Consider the following 23,753-nt stretch of genomic DNA (forward strand, 5'->3'; position numbering starts at 1 on the left):
CTAAAACAAGGGAATGATAGGAGCAAGGCAACAGTCTCTTCGACAGGAACTGTAACAGCACCAGTGGCCCCAAAATAGAGAAAGGGGACATGACATTTGAGAACAGGCCATGACTCTGTGGTACAGCTCATGATCTGTATACAAAAACATCCCTGGCAATTCCACTACAAAAGATCTAAGGAGCCAGGGCTAGAAACTATTTCTTGCCAAGATCTCAGACAGCCTCTTCCTATTGGAATAAACAATGGCCTTATTCTCTATAAGGCACTTCCATATGCCCTTCACTGTTCTAGGAAAGAGAAAAATATGGAAAAGGGGAGGAAAGGGGAAATAAAGAACAAGAGAGTATTGCAAAAGGTGGACATATATACAGTACACGAGGTGGTTGCATTAGCTTTCTTAATTTAATCATTGTATATTCTTTAACTAAAAAACAACAGTGGAATTCACTGCCACAGGAGGTGGTGGCGGCCACAAGTATAGCCACCTTCAAGAGGGGTTTAGATAAAAATATGGAGCACAGGTCCATCAGTGGCTATTAGCCACAGTGTATGTGTGTATATAAATTTTTTTGCCACTGTGTGACACAGAGTGTTGGACTTGATGGGCCGTTGGCCTGATCCAACATGGCTTCTCTTATGTTCTTCTTATGTTCTTAACAGTGGCTATACATAGCAATTTTATATTCTAAATTACCAGCTATCTTTTAGTGGAGCAATACCAAACATACATTTCCATTCATCCAAAGGCAGATCCATATTGTCATAAGAATCATCATATTTCTCTGCTTCAGTTTCCTCTTCAGGGTCCTGGAGGCCTTCAAAATAAGGATGTGCCAAGCCTTCGGCGGCTGTTATTCTCTTTTCTGCATCTAACACCAACATCTTCTCCAAAAGGTTTACTGCTGGCTCAGTGAAGAGAGGGGGGGAAATATGTTCAAGCATTGGTATTAAAACCACCTTTTATAATAGCAACATAATAACGTTAGATTTAGGAGATAGCATCAAGAAAAAACTTCTTAATAATTGCGAAGCCGAAATACTTCTGAACAGATATTCCGTACAAATTAAATTAACTTTTAGACTTTCAGAATCTGAACCAGCAATGCCCTCATGTGTGGGAAGGGCCATGTTTCAGTGGAAGAGCATCTGATATGTATAAAGGTATCAGCTTCAATCCACAGCATCTCTTAACTGGGTCTTGGTCATGGTGGTGGAAAGTGCCATCAAATTGCAGTTGACATATGGTAACCCCATAAGGTTTCCAAAGCAAGAGATGTTCAGAAGTGGTTTTGCCATGGCCTACCTCTGCATGGCAACCTTTGATTTCCTAAGTGGTCCCCCAGCCAAGTACTAACCATGGCTGACAACGCTTAGTTTCTCCAATCTAATAAGATCGGGCAAGCCAGGTCATGGCAAGAGATCATCAAAGGTAGTTTGCCATTGCCTTCCTCTGCATGATTACCCCCATCTTTCTTGGTGGTCTCCCATCCCAAGTATTACCATGGCTAACTCTGCTTCGCTTCCATGCTCTGGTGAGATAAGGCTAGGCTGGGGTATTAGGACTGCATCAGGTCATAACTGCTGCCTGCGATTGTAGACATCTACAGCCAATCAAAGTACACAGTACACACTTTGACAGACTAACGGTCTGATTTAGTGTAAGACAACTTCATGTGTATTTTCAAAGGCAGCCTGATAGTCCAGACACGGCCAAGAGGCTGTGAGTGTATTTTGTTGCACAGCTAGAGTCTGTAAAGGGTTGTCAGAATTTGTAATACAGTCCACCTAGCAGCAAGGACTTCACACCTATGGAACATATGCACAGGGGTTGCAAATTAACATGCTTCCCGAATACATGAATATGCTTTGTACTGAATCAGATCATTAGTCTAGCAGGGACAGTGCTGTTCACACTTGCAGTGGTTCTACAAGGTCTCAGGACAAACGTTTTCACTACTATTCTACCTGGAGATTTTAGGGATTGAGCCCGAGACCATCTCATGCAAGGCAGATTCTCTACCACTGAGCCATGGCACGTCTAAAACATTGCCTCAGATGCCAAGTCCTTCATAGAATACTGCTGAGATAGACAAACAATATCATCTGTATGGAATATCTTCTGTATGAAATAACTATGATTTCTTATTATTTTATCCAATAACTTAATTACATGAGCTATCCAAAGAGAGGTATAACATTAAAGCGTGGAATCTTTCTTTCAAGCACACCACTTTTGAGAACATTTCCCTCATACCAGTGCAACTATGCGAAATTGTTTTGCTGCACCTTGATTAAAGAGTTGACCACACTCTTTTGCATTAAAAGTTTCATAAAAAAGTTCTTTGTAGGAAAAGGTTAAAAGGTTCACAATACAGCACAGAGTATGGACAAAAAATTGTAAGGAAAGCACAGGAAGTAACCAAAAGTAGAGGACTACATTAATTGATCACTGCCTTACTGTAACATGGCTTCACCACTTGTGTGTATGTATATTGGCTTACCTAAAGGATTTGCATACTTCAAGATGGCAGCAAAATCTTTCTTCTGCACTTTTGGGAGGCTTTTGATATAGTTTTTTGCCTTGAAAAAGATCCAAATTATACATTCAAACTGTATTCTCAGTAATGGAGTGCAAGAGGTATTTGTTTGCGTCTCCTCAGATTCAACCCCAGAGGAATTCAGACTATGAAGAGAGGTTTTGTTATATTAACCTAGGAATCAGCTCCTTATACAGACTGTTAAAGATGGATTCAAATATGCAAAGAGAAAGTACTCATTAAGAAAAATATACATACAGAATTCCACTTTGTTTTGAACATATTTTCCTCAAAAATAATAGTAATATTTCCTTGAGCAGAAGCTATTTTTCCTGAGCTTTCACCTAAACTACATGGAGCCTGTACCCTGGCTGAGGCTTTTTGGGCTGAGTTATCTGTGCATGCATTGACCATGCTAAAGAACAATTGTTTGAAAGATCCCTTGAAATTCGGGCTAATTCACAAGTTCAGAAATGTCATGTGACATGGTCCTCTTGAACTGCATCATGACATACTTCATCTGGACCCCCTCACACACACATCAAGAAATAATATGCTTGTCCAAAATTAGTATGTCCTGTAGAAGACTCTAACTCAACTTTCTATTTTCTACATGCAGAGAAAGGCTTCCCCTCTCCCTCAATTTTTGTGGATTATGTGGCACTCAAAGTGTGCAATGTCCCATCCTAAATTGGAACTGCTACAGTTCAGGAAGTTAGCACTTTACATTTCTAAACATATACTTTGGTTCTTAGATAGGGCAATACAAACTACTTACATCTTGACTTTGAAGTTTCTGAACAAAATCTTGAGTTGGTGTTCCTGTTACTTTCATAATTTCTGTGAGCTGATCTAGATCTGAATGCCAAAGTCAGGAGTCAAATTTATAGTCAGTGTTTAAAAATGGAAATTGTAATTCAGATGAAACTGGAGCTTATCATACAAGAGGAGAAAGGAAACTTGTTCGGCATGAATACTTGTTCACGTATCCCAGAGACATCCTCTATATCTTGTCACAAGTCATAACTACATCCTTTGATCTAGAATGATATCTGAATAGATCTCAGGAAGTAACGTCACTGCCACAGGAGGTGGTGGCGGCTACAAGCATAGCCAGCTTCAAGAGGGGATTGGATAAAAATATGGAGCAGAGGTCCATCAGTGGCTATTAGCCACAGTGTGTGTGTGTGTGTGTGTGTGTGTGTGTGTGTGTATTTTGGCCACTGTGTGATAGAATGTTGGACTGGATGGGCCATTGGCCTGATCCAACATGGCTTCTCTTATGTTCTTAACGGGGATGGTATTTCATCAGACATTTCTCTGCAGCTATGGCTTTGCCACTACTTAAGTGACAATATCCTAGAAGTGAAATAAGAGCCACAGATAGATGTCAGATAATTTTCTGTATGCTTTCTTAAAATGATCTGCAACCATCTGTGCCAAGCTTCCAAAGGTCTTTACAAACACTGATTTGCAATACCCACAGGTGGAAGAAAAGAAGGAATGTACAGGATACTGAAAATCTCAGCTGACATTAACATATGCAGGCACCTTAACCCTAAAAACTGTGATTTGTCTATTAAGACAACAGTAACGTAAACAACACTTGTGAGCCAAGAGAAACAGATTAAAAAGGTGTATTTCTATTTGTGAAGAGTAAATGGTAAACTAGCAACTTTTTAACCCCTCCTAAATTTTAGACATCTGTATACATTTATGTAGTGAATTCTGCCTATGACAGTGCAGAGCCAAGAAAAACAAGACAACGAAATAAAAACATATTTTAAAATTGAACTGATTCCTACAAATAAAGCATATTCCAGGATGTAGCTCAGCAGACATTTATTTGATGGGTCTGAACTCACTTTGTTTGGCACCTGAATTCTTACATACCTCCACATCACAATGTCAGGCATTTTTCATGAAAGGATACGATCGTTGCCTTTGAAGAGTGGCTTTCCTGTTATCATCTCAGCCATTATACAACCCACTGACCAGATATCAACTAAAATATGGAAAATGGTTACAATAAATTGCCATGCAATATCTCAGCATTCAGTTTATATATTCTTAATGCACAAAAACAAAATCCGAAAAGGCAAGTGTGATGGACAGCAAGCACAGGCTCGCTTATAGGAAGTGCTGCTTCAAAAAGATTGAGCTGGCTGACCTGACGGACAGCTCATGGAACTCGCTCTGATTGGAGAACTGCAACTAACAGTAGAGAGGAGCGTGACAGACGATTGGAGTGGGGTTGGAGAGTGTTTGGTGAAGAGAGTGGTGGCCTGAGAGACTCTCTAGTTTGAGAAAGGTCTACAAAGCAGAGTCTGTTTCAGAGCCAGTGCCGTGTGGCTTTGGAAAAAGGAGAGGCTTTGGAGGAGACTGTTCCAATAGTTTAAACAGTCACTGTGTATAAAATTAAGAAACACAACCTGAGGGATTAGTTCTCCAGTTATAAGGTGAATATTCAGTGTGAAGAGACTGTTAGTCTGGAATATAAGGATTTGGGAAATGGCTCAAAGCGGTATTGAATGGTCCTAACACACCAAAAGCCCTGGTTATTGATCTTAAAGAGAAGATGATAATGATCTTGCCAGAGAAAGGAGTCTAGTAGGATAACCCTAGTCTTAAACAAAAAAAGGATAAAGCTCCGGGCTTTTTTTGTAGTAGGAACTCCTTTGCATATTAGGCCATACACTCCTGATGTAGCCAATCCTCCAAGAGCTTACGGGGCCTACTGTAAGCTCTTGGAGGTTTGGCTACATCAGGGGTGTGTGGCCTAATATGCAAAGGAGTTCCTGCTACAAAAAAAGCTCTGAGCTGAATAAATTCTCAATTCTGCGTGACAAATGAATATTAAATTCAAAGGAAATATAAGGAAACCAAGAACCAGTAATATCTAAGAAAAAGCACTGTAACAGCTGCACTACCTTCAGGGAAAGCACAACAGCCTTAAGTCTCAAAGTGTTTCTAGTGTATTCAGCACCATAAGTTGCAGTTCTGTAAATATATTTTATTTTCTGTCTACCAATTCCAAATCCCAAACACTATGTAAATATTTATTCCCTTCCCAGCCAGTTTGTTCAGATAAATCTAAACACTGTTTAACAGTTTAAGTGTTTAGATATCTCCCTCCAAAGTTTTACAAGGGAGATATCAGCGAGTCCCTTTAGCCGACAGACTTTGCTCCTGTGGAGCGAATACTCCTGACTCAATCCAGCATATATTGCTTGATTGTTCTTTTTACCATAACCTCCGCAAAGATTTATTTGGCAAGCTTTCTTTCCCCCCATATTTGTCTATTCTACCACCGTTATTATTTATCGAGTGATACCTGAGGGGGTGGTTAGTGAGGCTGTGGCAAAATTTCTGGCTGACAGCCTTAAATTTAATTCTGACCATGTTTGAATGCATCTGTAAGCTCGGTTTCATTTTGATTTTATCTCCAATGTTTAAATTTTTATATTCTGTGTATCTTCATCTGAATCTATTATGCCATTAAAGGTTTGGTATGGGTATGGAGTTTAAGTGTGCCTAGAGTGCCATTTCTGAAGGGGGATATTGGTACGCTGATTCAACACAAGGGTGATCATTTTAAAAGTGATTAATAAGATGGTCCCCTTGTCACAGCAAACTACAACAGAAATTGGGTATTTGATTTCCATGATTGGGTATTTGATTTCCATGTCACCAGTAACAGAATAAATACTTCTTGCAGGTTCCTAGGCCTAGGTTACAAAAGTCTTCTTTCTTGGCTACTCTTAAGGAATACAGAATACAGCTATCTGCATTCTTAGGACAGAAACTGGGTTGAGATTAGTTTTTACATGACTACTGAAATAAACAGTTGCATCTTACAGACTTATCTGGTTTACTGTGGGGCAAGTTTTGGGAGGAATATTTTAAATCAGATATGTGCCACGAAATCAACTAGCGCTCAATGTTCATAGAAACAGAGAGTTTAGAGAAAGGCTAAGTGTATATGTGGCGGTGCTGGAGGCAAAAATAGCTAAAACTGGGCAGACTAAATAGAAACAGGAATTGCGAGACAAATGATGCAACAAGACTCTGTGTACACCAGGACTGCTGGGGGCTGCAAGATGAACAGAACTCCAGGGAGTTAATATATGTTGTTCTCCACCCTGAGCCCACTCATGGAAAAGGGTGGAATACAAGCCAACTAAAATAAATAAAAAATAAATAGTCCCTTCAGACAATCAAATGGTCAAGCTGAACTCCAGTCAGATCCCAATGGAGATCAGTTGCCATACAATGATGTCCTGAACGGCAAGAATGACAGAAAACTTCCTTGACCTCCTGAAATAGAGGAAGGTGCTAAGAGATAGGATCCTCTCTCCAGAGACCTGAAAGGTGAGAGATGAACCTTCAGGAAGGTTCAATTGCCTGAAGAATTATCCTCCTTTTTGCAAGGTGTTTTTAACTTAAGTTAAATAGTACCCCAGAAAGCTATAGAACATAGACCAAGAAGCAACATTCTATAAAGATAACACTAGTTTGCATTTGGAAGAAGTGATCTAGTTAGATTCAAGATTCAGTCTATATTCAAAGGTCAATAATGACAGAAAACTGAACATGAAAAGCCAGTGTAGATCTTAGCACAAACACTGGACCAAAATTACCTGTCTGAGTATAATGCATCCAATTTAGTATAACTTCTGGGGCTCTGTACCACCTGGTAACCACATATCCAGTCATTTCACTGTCTGTATGTCTTGCTAGTCCAAAGTCCAAAATCTATTGAGAATACACATCTAATTTACACATGCCACAAATACATTCAAAATGGCAATAACAGAAAAGGACATATCCTATTGTGTTACCACTGCAATTGAAAACCAAGTACCAGCAAAAAACATCACACACACAGACATTGTATCTCATTTGCAATGCCAATGAACTCCTATTCTATAGTAAACTTTTTTTAAAGTTAGTTTTCATCATTAAGTTAAACAACTGTTACATTTAGCTGTTGTTCATCAAGGTGTCTTGTGAGCTGGCAAAGATTGGGACTGCGCTTGCGCAAGGCCAGCTACCAGAGACTCTCTTTCAGGTACATCTGGCATTTTTTTACACTCCAAGGGGAGCCCCTCCCCTGCGAAACACATTGGGAGGCATCTTCTCACCCAAGCAGTCATGTGCTTTGCTGGGAGGGGCTCCCCCTTTCCATCAGTCGTCCTCTGTAAGCCTCACAAACAGAACATCCATGTGCTCACAGCAGGGTAGGAGGGAGGGAAAGTGCACCTGCACAGAAGACACCTCAATGAACAACAGTTACAGATAAGTGCAACACTGTTTTCATCTTTAGTCTGTGCAGTCCCACAATGGGGGACTACTGAGCTCCTTACCTTGGAGGTGAGGGTGAACTTCAGTGGAACAAGGAGTGCAGAATGGCTCAACCAACCACTGAATCCCTTCTCGCATTAACATCCACAGAATAATGCTTGGCAAATGTATCCAATGATGACCACATGGCCACTCTACAGTTCTCCAAAGCAGTGCCTCTTTTGAACTTTGTTGACGCTGCTTGTGCCCACTTGGAATGTGTTTAAAACCCCAGTGGCCTGTGCATAGCCCAGTTGGATTGCAGAGACTATCCACCTGAAGATGGTATGCGCCGATGCCAGACTCCCTTTTGAGCTACCCAAATAGCACACAAATAGACATGGGGACTGCTGGAAACACTTTGTTCTGTCTGAGTAAAACAATAAAGACCTCTTAACTAATGAGCGTAGTGTCCTTTCAGCGTCCCAAGTTGGAGAATGGGAAAAACACTGGAAAAATCTTGTCTTGTGCCAGGTGGAAACTAGAGACTACTTTAGATAAAAACATAAAATGGGTCTCAACACTGTGTGACTTGTCTGAAACCTCATAAATGGATGGTCAGGTCTCAAAGCTGCCAGTTCTCCCCGCTCTCCTAGTTGAGGTAACTGCTACAAACACAGGACCTTGCAAGACAAGAGTCGCAAACTACATGAGCCAAGCAGTTCAATGGGGGCTGTTAAGAGCTGACAAAAGACCACTGACAAGGTCACTGAGATACTATGGGTGCCTACAGTAGGAACAAGTTGAACAACCCCTTCAAAAAACTCCTAGATGCTGTATGCGAAAAAAAAAGTGTTGTGCCTTGAACCTTCATATGGTAAACAGATATGGCTACTAAATGTACCTTCAGGGAAGAGGCTGCCAGACCAGATTCTTTAAGAATCATTAAATAGTCAAACAGTAGGGCAGTAGTTCATTACTCTGTGGGAACACCCCATGTCCTGGCCCAGGTAAAAGAAGAAGATAGCAGAAGATATTGGATTTATATCCCGCCCTCCACTCCGAAGAGTCTCAGAGCGGCTCACAATCTCCTTTACCTTCTTCCTCCCCCCCCCACAACAGACACCCTGTGAGGTAGATGAAGATATTGGATTTATATCCCGCCCTCCGCTCCGAAGAGTCTCAGAGCGGCTCACAATCTCCTTTACCTTCCTCCCCCACAATAGACACCCTGTGAGGTAGATGAAGATATTGGATTTATATCCCGCCCTCCGCTCCGAAGAGTCCCAGAGCGGCTCACAATCTCCTTTACCTTCCTCCCCCACAACAGACACCCTGTGAGATAGAGGAAGATATTGGATTTATATCCCGCCCTCCGCTCCGAAGAGTCTCAAAGCGGCTCACAATCTCCTTTACCTTCCTCCCCCACAACAGACACCCTGTGAGGTGGGTGGGGCTGGAGAGGGCTCTCACATCAGCTGCCTTTCAAGGACAACCTCTGCCAGAGCTATGGCTGACCCAAGGCCATGCTAGCAGGTGCAAGTGGAGGAGTGGGGAATCAAACCCGGTTCTCCCAGAGAAGAGTCCGCACACTTAACCACTACACCAAACTTGCTCTCCAACCCCTAGGTAGTGTTACTCATGTAACACTACCTAGTGGAGGGTCTATGAGTGTTAAGTCAGGTGGCTAGTCTGTCAGATCGTTCAGCAGCCAAGCTGTCAGCCTGAGTCTGTACTCCTTGTGATGAATCATAGGATCACTGCAGAGTAGATCTATGGCCAAGGGAAGGTGGCCTTTGGACATAGAGGCGCCTCTCTTATTTCGGTCAATGCCTTCTGAATAAGTGGAGTCAGGGGGAAAGCATAAAATAGACAAGTGTCTGGAATGCATCCTCTACAGAGAGATGAGCGCTGCCTGCCCTGGAGCAGAATGCTGGGGCCTTCACATTGACATGGGTAGTAAATAGGTCCACTGCAGGAAATTTGGGAGTATATACTCCTACCCAGGAGACCATTCATGCTCTGAATGTCCCATTCTGCTGAGGATGTCTACTCTTGTATTGGTGGCACCTGCCACATGTACCACTTGAAGGGTGGATCTTTGAGCTATGGCTATCTCCCAAATGACAGTGACTTCCCTGCAGAGGACAGACTAAATATTACCTGTCAGTTTATATAGGTAATGGCTGCAGCATTGTCCATAATGACCTGCATGACTTTCCCCTTGGTAAGCTCTGCAAATGAAATAGCTCTAAAAGGTTGATGTGAAACTCTTTCTCCTCGAGTGAACAAATGTTCAGCATTGTACCCCCAACCTTGAAGTGATATGTCAGAGGCAACTGAGGTCTGAGAAGCCTTCCCACCAAATGGTATCCTGGCTAGGAGGTTACTATTGTATATCAACCAGACTAACTGGCATGCTATTCATCTAGGAACTGTTAATCTAGAATTCAAGAAGGGATAGTATTTCCCTAAAAACCAATTCTGTAAGGGCCACATCCTCAGACACATGTGTGGGGTTGCAGCTATGGTAAAAGCCGTCAAACCTAAGAGCTTTCGAAAGAAAAGGACTGATTGGAATCTGTTACTTCAGAGACATCTAACCAACACTTTAATGTGTGAAGCTGCATCCATGGGCAAAAAAGCCCTGGCCACAGCAGAACCCGGAAAGGCTCGAATAAAGGAGGCCTGCTGAGAGAGTTTGAGATGTGGTTCTATTTGAAGCAGAGGAACTTGCAATGTCTGGGGTGAATTGCTATGTGAAAATAAGATCAAGTATTCAGAATCAACAGTTTAATGTTAACAATTGCAAAACCAACTCAATAATATTTTAAACTTCTTAACATTCAGGAAAATATTAAGGTCCCTCAGGTCTAGAATCAGCCTAAGACCTCCATCTTTCTTGGGCACAAGGAAAAAACATGAATAGAAACTCAAGAACCCTCTGCACTGCCACTTTCTCTATCAGGGAAGATAGCTCCTGCTCTAGATCAGGCATGATATTATTCAGTGCCGGGCAGCATCTTGGAGCAGAGGCCATTCCCAGAACTCTAACATATAACCAATACTAATGATAGATAACGCCCAACTGTCTGAAATGACACTCTGCCTTCTTCTACTGAAAATGGTCAACCTACCTTTAAAGACAGTAGGTGACGGATTCACTGCAGGCTCTAGTCAGAGTGCCTACTCAGGATTCTGCTGTAACTCCTTAGGTGGTTGTTGCTGCAGGCCTAGGTGTCTGGACCTATGGTGGACCCGCGCCTGCCATTAGTCATAGATCCCAAAAATGGCCATTGTGCAGGATACTGTGATGAGTGAGGTTCCTGATGCGAGTGCCTGGGAAATGGCTACTGCTATGGTTGAAACCTGTACATCTGCCAAGGTCTATAAGGAGTTGCTGAGCCTGCTGTGATGCCAAAGAAATTAGCTGTTCGCTTGTTCGTCTTTATTTGGGATAAGAAGTCATCCGTCGATGATGCAAAAGGAAGGTCCTCAACCTTCTGCCAGGTGTCCAGGGGGTGATGGAGTGCAGCCACACATGCCTTCTCAGTATGAGTGCATAAGCCATGGCTCTGGAGGAGTCAGTAGCCTGTCTGCCTATGCTAATTTGCTGCTTGGACAGGAGCAAGGCCTCAGCCTGGAGGAATTTCACAAAGGACTTATTGTCTTCGGGTAGAAGCTCTATATATCCTGACATCAGCCAGTTTGGTGTAGTGGTTAAGTGTGCGAACTCTTATCTGGGAGAACCGGGTTTGATGCCCCACTCCTCCACTTGCACCTGCTGGAATGGCCTTGGGTCAGCCATGGCTCTGGCAGAGGTTGTCCTTGAAAGGGCAGCTGCTGGGAGAGCCCTCTCCAGCCCCACCCACCTCACAGGGTGTCTGTTGTGGGGGAGGAAGGAAAAGGAGATTGTGAGCCACTCTGAGACTCTTCGGAGTGGAGGGCGGGATATAAATCCAATATCTTCTTATCTTCTTCTCCCAGAGGAACAACTGGTATTCTCCCATAATTGTTGGTGATGCACAGGTTGAGTGCAGCGAAGGAGTAAACTTTTCTACTCATCATGTCAATCTTTTGCCCCTGTCTGCTGTACATTGTTTAGCTTGCATCTCTTCAGCTATGAGAGATAAGGCTGGAGGATGGTTAAACAGGTAAGTATGACCCTCATGCTTTACTCTATATACATTTTTAACCTTCCTGGATGTGGCAGGCTTTTGCCAGAGAGCTTTAGGGATGTCAGCTATGCTTCTGAGAATTGGAAAAGTGATTATGCATGTTCTCTGAATACAGTGTGTCTAAGATCTTATCATGAGGTCTTGGATTTCTGGAGGTCACCTCAGTCTCCAAAGACTTGGCCATTCACATTATTTGGTCTGCAAAGAGCTGTAAATCCTTATTGGGTGATAAAGGATTGAGGTCCCCTACCATCAAGGGAAGAATAAGAACATAAGAACATAAGAGAAGCCATGTTGGATCAGGCCAACGGCCCATCAAGTCCAACACTCTGTGTCACACAGTGGCAAAAAATGTTATATACACACATACACTGTGGCTAATAGCCACTGATGGACCTCTGCTCCATATTTTTATCTAAACCCCTCTTGAAGGTGGCTATACTTGTGGCCGCCACCACCTCCTGTGGCAGTGAATTCCACATGTTAATCACCCTTTGGGTGAAGAAGTACTTCCTTTTATCCGTTTTAACCTGGCTGCTCAGCAATTTCATCGAATGCCCACGAGTTCTTGTATTGTGAGAAAGGGAGAAAAGTACTTGTTTCTCTACTTTCTCCATCCCATGCATTATCTTGTAAACCTCTATCATGTCACCCCGCAGTCGACGTTTCTCCAAGCTAAAGAGTCCCAAGCGTTTCAACCTTTCTTCATAGGGAAAGTGCTCCAGCCCTTTAATCATTCTAGTTGCCCTTCTCTGCTGATGGAATCTGATGGAAGGTCCAAGCCTGGGCCCAAAGGGGAGGTTCCTCTGACTGGATGTTCTTCTTCAGAATCAGAATGCCCCACAAAAAGATGAGAAGGCACTGTGGGAGGGTGCCAAAATGGGAGGTCCATAACCTCTTGATTCTGAGAACAATGCCTTGGTTCTGGATGTCCTCTTTGTGATTGCCAGTCACCTCACTCTTGGGGTCGAGGAAAAAGAAAATAATAATGGATTGCCCTGCCAAGGAGGTGGAGCCACAGGGGCAGAGAAGGTGGTTCCAATGGTTGAGTTGTACTTGCAACCACAAACACACATTGGCTGGGCTCCATTTCTTCGCCTGAGAATGACTGCAACAGAAAGGAGGCATGTAAAGAAGGTATGCATTGGGGATTGACTTTTCTCTGTTCCATCCAAACTAAAAATGCTCAGTTGAAACTGATGAGACAGTGACTCCGGAGGTGCCTTAGAGCTCAACCCATGCTTCTCCTTATAGTCTTAGACCAGGCCTTTTTGTATGGAGGTTCCAATATGCAGTAAGGGTAATCAGATCTGACACTTTGGTTCCATCCTTGGATCAAGCGGAGCTGAGGCGCTAGATGGCAGGCTCACAAGTTGGTCAGTTCCGGCCAGCAATGTTAGGGATTGGGTGTGGTTGGCCAGGGCAGGTATCTTTGCTGCTGAGCTATCAGAGCAAGAAAGTGCTTTCTCCTACAGGCCTGCCTTTAAGTGTATTGTTTGACTGGAGAAGGCTTTTGGAATGAACCGAAGGCAAATTTTATATGTAGCCATATTATAGGCCTCACCCAGGTAGAAAAGGCAGAAAAAATGCTCTTTGGAATGCACCATTGTTCATGCTACACTGGGTACACTTTTTAAACAAAGCCTTCTGTGACATTGTCAAGGGAAAAGCAGGGGGGGGGAGATTTCCATGAAGAATAACACTAGAAAAAAGTCAGAAATGAACCAGAGCTAGAATAGTCGTATCCCCCCAACACAGCAGCAAAGAAAGGACTGAGGGGATGGGGGGAGCTCCTCCCAGCAAAGCACATGACGATTTGGGTGGGAAGATGGCCCCCAATATACTCTGTAGGGGAGGGGTTCCCTTCAGAGAGTAAAAAAATGCCAGATCTAGCTGGAAGAGAACATCCAGTCACAGGCCTGCACAATAACACTTCCAATGAGAGATTGCACAGAAGACTGAAGATGGTGGCTCAGTGGTAGAGCATCTGCTTGGGAAACAGAAGGTCCCAGGTTCAATCCCTGGCATCTCCAAAAAAGGGTCCAGGCAAATAGGTGTGAAAAACCTCAGCTTGAGACCATGGAGAGCCACTGCCAGTCTGAGAAGACAATACTGACTTTGATGGACCAAGGGTCTGATTCAGTATAAGGCAGCTTCATATGTTCAACATTTCTTCTTTGCTAACAGCTCCCAATCATGGAAAAGTTCTGGTCACTACAGGACTGAACCTTTGGAATATACGAAGTAAGGCTAGAATATTTCCTTCACCAATGGCTAACTTAATGGGGCCTCAGACATTTTTTTAAATTTTATTTTTATTTATTTTACTTAATTTATATCCTGCCCTCCCCGCCGAAGGCAAGCTCAGGGCGGCTCACAGGTTGGGGTCGAAAAATGATCAGCAGGGTTAAAACATCAATAAAACATAAAAACAATTTTAAAACATCAGTTATAAAACAACATAACAATAGGTGCTAGTACAATGGTTCATAAAGCAGTTAAATTCCAATGGTATCAGTATAACTGGATGATCAGTATTAGATGTTCCAAAGGGACCCCAAATCGCAATAGCGTGGTAGGAAGTCCAGAGTGATGTTAAGTTTCTGGTTTATGGGCTTAGTCCGTTGCTATAGAAGTTGTCATTACGGAAAAGCAAGGTGGAAGAATGCCGTTTTACAGGCCTTGCAGAACTGTGAGAGCTCTTGCAGGGCCCTAACATCCTCCGGCAACTCATTCCACCAGCTAGGTGAAGCCGCGGAAAAGGTCCTGGCTCCGGCTGTCTGAAGCCTAACTTCCCTGACGCTGGGGACTGTCAACAGGTTTTGAGACCTGGACCGAAGTGCTCGCTGGGGCATATATGGGGAAAGGCGGTCCCTAAGGTATGCAAGGCCCTGGCTATATAGGACTTTACAGGTTAAAGCCAGCACCTTGAAGCGAATCTGGTACATTATCGGTAGCCAGTGCAGCGCTTTCAGCACAGGCTGAATGTGTTCCTGTAAAGGAACTCCCATTAACAGCCTGGCGGCGGCATTCTACACTAGCTGGAGTTGCCAGATTTGGGACAAGGGCAGCCCCATGTAGAGGGCATTACAGTAATCCAGCCTCGAGGTGACCATAGCACGGATCACAGTTGCCAAGTCGTCGCGTTCGAGAAAGGGGGCCAACTGCCTTACCATCCATAGATGGTAGGAAGCTGACTTGGCAGTGGCAGCTACTTGGGCCTCCACTGTTAAGAGAGGGGGGAGGGATTAAGACGTGGGGCCTCCTCATCATAGGAAGATGATTCCAGACAGAGTTTTTTTTAAACACAAAGTAAACGTAAATTAATGATTTCAATATAACACCATGAATGCAGAAGACATCTACACGAACATTTACCATGTTCCAGATTTCCCAATACAAACAACTACCTGTATGTTCTGTAATGACCGACTTTCAGATTGTCATTCAGGTATCAAAAATAGCTCAGAGTTCCCCAAAAACAAATTTCAGTGCTATACTCAATGGCATTACCATTGGGACAAGGGCAGCCCCATGTAGAGGGCATTACAGTAATCCAGCCTATGAGATACGGATCCCAAACGAAGTGGCAAGATGTATCCTATGAAGTTTTAGTCTCCTCTTCTCATTTAAATAAATTAACCACATTGAAGTTGATAGGCATCTAGTGCATCCGTCACCTACAGAGAAAAAATAATCTGCCCCTGCTTCCCAGAGGTAAGATTTTTGGGTGTAAAGGTCTACAGCAGGTAACTGGAGATCTGCTATCACAAAAGGTGCTCCAATGTCTCTTGACATTGACACTTTTCATAATTTCCAAGCTTATTTATGGAGATTTCATCCATGCAGACACTTTGGCACCATATTCCACGGATGCAATCAACCACCAGATTAAACATTTTAGAGTTCAAAAGATTGCTCACTGTTTTCAGAAGTTTATTTTAAAAAACTAATAAAAAGACCACTCTTAGCATTATCTGTGGACCATCCCAGCTATCTAGAATTTTAACTGGAGAGTTCAGGATGTACAGGGCTTTGAATGCAACTGCATTCTCTTCCACAAAAAAGTTCAACAGCTATATTGTATATCATCGCCATTGGTTATTTAAAAGAAAAAGAAGTCCGAGGGTATGCATGATTTTGCATAGTGAACTGTAAATTGTGGCTAGCGGAGCATAGACAGGGTTATAACAGTCACGGGGGATCTGTGTAAAACAATGAACATAAAGGTTGGAAGCACTCCCAGGATCTGATCTCTTCTCTAAGAGACAGGAATTTTTCCACCATGTGTATACTCCACTCTATAGCGTCATGGGTTAATAAGGTCTGTTTGCTTTGATAGCAGTGCTTGAGCTCCTGTTTCTTCATTGATGAAAGGGCTACGGAGCACTTCTCCTCTCTTAAAGATCAAAATGATACACATCTAACACTCCTCTTAGGAACTGAATGGTGCTTTTAAGTATTCACTGTCAATGACTCACATTTTCTCACATTCATAAACCCATTTTCCCTACTACTTTGTCAGCTGTAGTCTATTTTTAGATCATCTTCAAAATATGATGCTTCAGCCATAACTGTCAAAAAGGGAAGGGTACCATTATCTATAACTGATACTGTAACTTCTCACTTTTGACATTTAAAGGATATCTTAGCATGTATTATCTTAACAAGTACTGCAAAAGGCAAAGCATAGCAAACTGAATTGATGCAGAATCCCTAAATATCATCTTCCAAATTAGCAGAATCAAATTATTTTATAAAGCAGGGGTGGCCAACGGTAGCTCTCCATATGTTTTTTTTGCCTACAACTGCCATCAGCCCCAGCCATCAACCATGCTGGGTGGGGCTGATGGGAGTTGTAGGCAAAAAACATCTGGAGAGCTACCATTGGCCACCCCTGTTATAAAGCTTTATGAATTGCAGTGGTTGCCTAGTGAGTACCGGATCTGTTTCAAGGTGCTGATGTTTACCTTTAAAGCCCTGAATGGCCAGGGGTCAGCATATCTTCAGGACCGCCTCTCCCCATATGAGCCCCATAGGACTTTACAGTCTACATTTCCTGATGGTCCCTGGCCCCAGGAACGTCTGTCTTGCTTCAACTAGCTTCATTCTACCCATCTGGTAGAATGAGCTTCCATTAGAGACACAGGGCCTGTAAGATGGAGCTGTTCCATCAGGCCATGTAAGATGGCCATGCAACAGGGCCTGTAAGATGGAGCTATTCCATCAGGTCTTTAGTTGAGGCAGTGGACATTTACTTTATCTGGCCTCCCCTCCAGTGACTTCAGGTCCAGGTCACCAATTGGGCCAAATTGAGTAGTTATCTGTTGAAGCATTGTTTAGTTTTAATGCTGATACTTTATTTTAAATGCACCCTATTTAGTAATAGTTTTTTTGTGGTTTTATGATGGAATCCAGTCTGAGTCTGCTTGTAGGGAGGGCGGGAGACGAATGAGATGGATGGATGGATGGATGGATAGGTATGGGAGAGAAGGGAGATATTTGATTTACTTTAAATCAAATTAAACTTAAACTTAAACATATGGGAGAGAAGGCAATCTCTCTGTTTAGCTTTCAGTTTCACAGATGTTCATTAAAAATTTAAAAGGAAAGTTAGCACCCTGTGCATGAATAGTTCTGATCGGTAGGCTGTACAGGTTTGCGATTTTTTTCCTGGTATTCTTCTGTCCAGGCCTATTGGACAAAAAAAAATCTGGGATATCCCAAAAAACCCAGTTCCCAATACCAATAAAATATTCAAGAGCAGCATGATTTTTCCTGGCCAGCTTGCTGACGTTGCTAAAATGAGCTACAATGAGCACATGAGTCAACTCTATGGCCTTCCCCAAGCAGAAAAGGCAAAGAAAATGGCTGTCTGTTGAGGGAAACTTTGCCCCACACCCTCAGCACCGTTTTTAAAAGTGGTTTTCCCCTTAAACTCCACCAGGCTTGAGGAAGAGAGGTGAGGAAAGAAGAGGGAAAAAAAATCAACACTCAAAAACTTTTTTTAAAAAAAGGACTTGAGAAGGACAAAAGAGAAAAATAAAGTCCAGGAAAAAACTGCATATGGAAGAGTGAGGAATCAAACTCGGTTATCCAGATTAGAGTCTGTCACTCTTAACTACTATACCAAATTGGCTCTCAGTCTGCCCAGAACTCTCCCCGCAGGCTTGGCTGGGACGGTGCTGGGCAGCCTGGTTTTGCCAGTAATTCCTGACTATATCCAGATTTTGGGAGGGGGGGGATTTTTCTCTTTAAAATCCTGAATACATTTGAGAAGCCAAAATGTACTTGAAAAATACCAATAAGGTCTTTTTGTATAAATTTTCAGTTCAAGTAAACCCAAATGAACACCCCTAGCCGGTCACATTAGAAGCAGCTTCCGTGCTTTCTGAAACTTTATAAACTAGGATGGATGTGGCAGGCAATCTTTTGGAGCCAAGAACTCTTCTCCAAATACAAAGACTACTTGTGAAGAAAATGCTGTGGCAGGAAAGAAAGGGGGGCAGGACAGATGAAGGCTGCACTTGGTCACACACACTCTTGAAACAAAATAACCCCACCGGCATTCCCAGCACCTCAGGACTCCTTCTCAGACTTGGCCGGCAGTTGCAGAGTACTGGGAATAAACATCAGTTGTCCCTCCCTCTTTCTTGTGGATGGCATTATTCACTACACTATTCAGGGCTGCATCAAAGACTTTTCTAGCTGTCTTTGATCAAGTGCCTAAGAATATTCTAAATGTGAAACTTTCACAAGCAGAACCTGTAGAGTTACCAGTTGGACCTCACATCACTGAGCAAAGTAGAGTTACCAGTTGGACCTCACATCACTGAGCAAAGTATGATAGCTATATCATTACTGCCTTGTGTGAGGACATCTGGGAATGCTGCACGCAGGAAGTGGCACATTTAGGAAGAAGAAGATGAAGAAGATATTGGATTTCTATCCCGCCCTCCACTCCGAAGAGTCTCAGAGCGGCTCACAATCTCCGTTACCTTCCTCCCCCACAACAGACACCCTGTGAGGTGGGTGGGGCTGGAGAGGGCTCTCACAGCAGCTGCCCTTTCAAGGACAACCTCTGCCAGAGCTATGGCTGACCCAAGGCCATTCCAGCAGGTGCAAGTGGAGGAGTGGGGAATCAAACCCGGTTCTCCCAGATAAGAGTCCACACACTTAACCACTACACCAAACTGGCTCTCCAGTTTCTCTAAAATGGCCCCAAGAGTTTAGACATAACACCTCTGGCACCTTAAGGCACATATCTTTATGTTAGTTTTTATATGTTGTAAGCCGCCCTGAGCCACCCGGTTGGAAGGGTGGGATATAAATCTCAAATAAAATAAATAAATAAAAATATCTTCCACAATGGCAGCAGCTATCCTTGCAGTTCCTTCACCACTTAGGGAAAACATCAAATCACAGGGAAATTACACAAAGGGATTTTAATCCAGGAGCAAAGACAAAAAATATCATACTGGTAAAAAGGCATTAACAAAACAAGAACATTTAGCTATGGCCTGCTTGCCACACCTAATGGTAATATACGTAGTTGTTGTAGAGCAAGCATCAATTTATACCAAAACCCACCGTTTATACAAAAAAAAAAAAAAACACAGCCAAGATTGGGCCTATTAAACTGCAAAAGTACAGCTATATATGCTCAGGCCCAATGACCAGCAGCTAACTTCAAGGAGGTGAAGCATATGTAGGGTGAGAAGATGTCAGGGAAATAGTCATTTCATGTTTTTACACTTCGTTCTAATTTCCAAGGTAAAACACCTAGCCCTGTTTTAAATCCGCGATCCTTATTAATCAGTACAGTTTGAAAACAATCTCTCTTTGTGTCTGACCCAGTGAGTAGCCCTCCAGGTTCCAGCACTGTCCAAAGAACTGCTTGCCATGAAACGGTCGCTTTGTTTCAGAAAAATGCAGATGTCCACTCACTTTTGATATCTTTGTTTACACTGAATAGCACTTTTGCAAAGAATGGGCCACTAATATGAAAGGGCCCATTCATGATATGAAGTACTGTGTATTCAATACCATCAGGGAGGGTATCACCAATACGGGTCGTGCATACTGTCTGTTTTTTTCTGGCAACAGTAAATGGGAATTTCACCAAGTCACACAAGTCATTTTTTAAACTTAGAAAAGAGTTACAAAGGCAGTAAAACTCATAATTACACATTAACTATAACAAACTTCTATCAATGTAATTTTAATTTAAACTTCAAAAAACCCCCCAAAAGAAGTCACAATACTCTGCTAACAATCTCCCCCCTGCTGATGCCACTATTCAACAATGCCTACGTAAGAGGTGGCAAGTGTTTCTGGCACAATTTTGGGAATTTTGTTGAAGTGACAGTTCTCAAATGTAAATATTTTTACATGTCCCACCCTCCTCCTTAAGTATAAAAAGTAGTAGGGTGATTCAGTGCTGGGAGTTTTTAAGCAAACAAATGAAAGGAACAACACAAGTACGTGTGCAGATACAGAGTTTAAAGTTCAAGGGTTGACATTTCCTCCCACAACTGCCTTTGGCTGTAACATATACCAAAACTGAAGATCATATAACAGCAGTTGTTACACATGTTATCACACTTATATTATCAGCACTACTATCATGGCACCCTGGGACGTCTGACCACTAGCTCTTTAAGACAGCTAAAAAATTCAATTAGGGAACTTCTAGATCAGAGGTGTCAAACTCATTAGTTATGAGGACCAGATCTGACATAAATGTCACTTTGTTGGGCTATGCCATCGCTGCCAAAAAATGTAAGGTCAAGTAACAGAGATGCAAACTTTTACTCAAAATACAAACAGCAGCAACTGATTCCTAGTAGCTACTGATTTACTGGTCGACCCATAAAAGCTCCAATAAAAGTGTTTAATCATATGCAAGACTAGGTTTTCCCCCCAAGAGATACCATAAAGGGGGGGGGGTATTTTACATTTCCATCAAAATTAGTCACATAGCACTTTTAGGAGACAAGTCATCTTCCTTGCTAGCAAATAAAGTAGTTTTTCAGCACCCCCCATACACCCAGCCTCACTCTCTTGCTCTCTGTATCCTTTCTTCCGCTGAGGATCTTGAGGCATATCGGATTCACTCCTCCACTGCCACATACTCACTACCACCAATCCTCTGAGGTGGGCCAGGCTGAGCGACTGGGCCCTGGCCAGATAACAGAGTCCTAGTTCAGGAAGAATGGGCCTGAACCTGGCTCTCACAGATCTCCCCAACCTCAGTTCTCATCCCTCCTGTGTTTCCCATAGAAGTGAGGGGAAGATCTGACATTAGAGGCTGTTTCCAAAACCTCCAGGGGAAGCTTTCTGTCCTCCAGCGATCCCTGAGAACAAGTGGGAGGAGAAGGAAGGCTGTCATCCTCCATCCACCCCAACACTCACTATGTCTCCCAGCTCTGGGACTCTTAAGACATACAGGGTGATTCCGCACTCACCTTTCTCCAGGGCAGGCTTCTGTTTCTGGGCGGAGCATACTGGCAATTTCACACCAGTTGCAATTTGCCCCGCCACAGTGTAAACCTATTTTCTGGTTTGAAATCGTCAGTTTGCTCCGCCCAGAAACGGATGCCTGCCCTGGAGAAAGGTGAGTGTGGAATCAGTCACAGTGGCAACCCCTACTTTCCTTTACCTTTCCACTTGCTTCTGAGACCAGGATGCCTTTCTGCTCAGAGTAGGATGCACAAGACAGCCCAGTTGCTTCTCAATCCATGTGCTGACTACTCCTCTCTCCCTCACTGGCCCTGACCCTTCATCAGCAAACCACTGCTCTCGTAACCTCCCTCATAGTCGCTGTTTGAAAGAAAACATGAAGTTGGTTGGTGCAGCGGCAGCTGGCAACTCAGCTTCACCTCCACTCTGTAGTGACTCTGCCAATCCTTACTGAGCTGTGGTTGGAGGAGGCAGAAGGGGAAAACCACTGTACCTCCTCTTACCCCACTTTCACTGCCATTCCCTCTTTACATTACCTCAGCCTCTTAGCTCCATCCCCTAGGCATTTCCTTTCTATTTCTTGACAGCTTTGACCACACCTCATACCATGTGTGTCCACTCACCTGCCACACACTAGCAGCCTCCTGCCTTCTGTCCTTCACACCAGTTGCTTGCAGGCTGGATAGGAGCCCTGGACAGGCTGGTTCTAGCCCACAGGCCATATGTTTGACACCCCTGTTCTAGGTGACATGCAATCTTTCCCCAAAATTAATTGTTTGCCCAGTTATTATCAACAGAAGCAGTCATACACAAGCCCTAAGGATTTTGGTAAGACATTGGATGCAAACCTCACTTAATCAATGGGATCTTTGCTAACTTACCTCAGTGGAATGCAGTATATAATTATATAGCTTGAATTGTATCAGGCTATTGATGCAATATTCCATTACTTCAGTGGAGGTAAAACTGGAGTAGCATGGAATAACTGAAGTATCCTTTACCCTTGCCCTACTTTTAAGAGGCCAAATTACATTTTCTTTTCTTCACATCCTCCCCAGCAGCAATATACAATGATCCAATAAAAGCAAAAACCCTGCCAATACTTCATACTCTATTTCTTACCTTCAGTTCACAGTCTTCATTTACTGCTAGGTTTCCAGGTTTTAGGTCCTATAAAATAAACCAATCTGAAATGGAGTTATCAACAGAGAGAACAATGCATTTTCTTTTCTTTCTTTCTTTTTAAACTTAAGCAGTGACTTGCAGCCTGGCAAATGTCATATTCAAGGATTAGAGAGCTCAGCTGCAGTTAAATTGCCACTCTTTGCATTTGCTGCTTTGAGTTACCTAAACATTGGCCTCACCTGAAACCTTAAGCAGTTGTTTCAGGTGGGGACAATGTTTAGATAACTCAGAGAGCAAATACAAAAAGTAGCAATTTGGCTGCAGGTGAACTCTCCAAATCATGAAGTTGGTCAGGGCTTTCAGTCTTTACAGAGGTGATTCCAACTACAAACAGCAGCAGTAAACAAATTTCAAACTTCAAAATGTTAGGTAACATTTCCACTGAATTTCTAAAGTGTCCAAAAATCTAGAAAATTTCTTCTGGAGTCTATCAGCATGTAGCAAGATAGGAGCTCTTCATAACAGGTTTTATGGGCATTCACTGTAGGCTCAGAAAATACATCATCCTGCAAGGCGGGTGGTCACAGGACTTGTGCTGAAGCCAAACTGAGCCTAAACGAGGCTCAAGACCATTGTTCCCTACAAATGATGAGAACAAGGCCCCCTTATTCTCTCTAGGCAGTGGCCTTGGTGGGCTGCATACTGAAGCCTGGCAAGTAAGTGAAGGTTTCACTCAGTATTCTTATACTTTATGGCAAAAGGCTACACACATATAACGGACTGTAATACTTTCACTGAGCAAGCTAAAGACACATGTACCTGGGTTTCTGGCAATTTAGTATTGAAGAGCAGTTTCACTCTCTGTTGTCATATTAGAATAAGTTAGCAGTGATTTCTGAACTAGCTACAAGAAGATTATTGTAATTCTAAGTAACATTACAAGCTGAAATATATAAACACAAGCAACAGCATCGAGTATTTATTAAACTAGCAACGCCATTGATCTTGGGAGAGGGTTAATACATATTGTAGAACTACTGGTGCTATGCAGTAATAGTTACTTCACATTCATTTTCTTTCTTACTATAGCAGGCATCAAACTTACATAAGTGTACTTCTGATTTTTTTTTCTAATGACTAATGCCATAACTAATCAATGGGGACAG

General features: G+C 42.8%; 1 protein-coding gene across 3 annotated transcripts in view; it reads right to left on the bottom strand.

Annotated features, from left to right (window-relative positions):
- Positions 1-23,753, bottom strand: part of MAPK12 (mitogen-activated protein kinase 12) — a 69,820-nt gene that overhangs the window by 1,047 nt on the left and 45,020 nt on the right. For all 3 annotated transcript variants that reach the window (XM_060244798.1, XM_060244800.1, XM_060244801.1), the window contains 6 exons: positions 22,585-22,632; positions 7,180-7,294; positions 4,473-4,544; positions 3,318-3,397; positions 2,504-2,582; positions 731-904 (listed from right to left, as the gene is read on the bottom strand). In XM_060244798.1, the coding sequence (XP_060100781.1) occupies positions 731-904; positions 2,504-2,582; positions 3,318-3,397; positions 4,473-4,544; positions 7,180-7,294; positions 22,585-22,632 (568 nt within the window). The remainder of the gene's footprint in view (positions 1-730; positions 905-2,503; positions 2,583-3,317; positions 3,398-4,472; positions 4,545-7,179; positions 7,295-22,584; positions 22,633-23,753) is intronic.

The sequence above is a fragment of the Heteronotia binoei genome, chromosome 8, assembly GCF_032191835.1.
Source record: "Heteronotia binoei isolate CCM8104 ecotype False Entrance Well chromosome 8, APGP_CSIRO_Hbin_v1, whole genome shotgun sequence".
Lineage (NCBI taxonomy): Eukaryota > Metazoa > Chordata > Lepidosauria > Squamata > Gekkonidae > Heteronotia > Heteronotia binoei.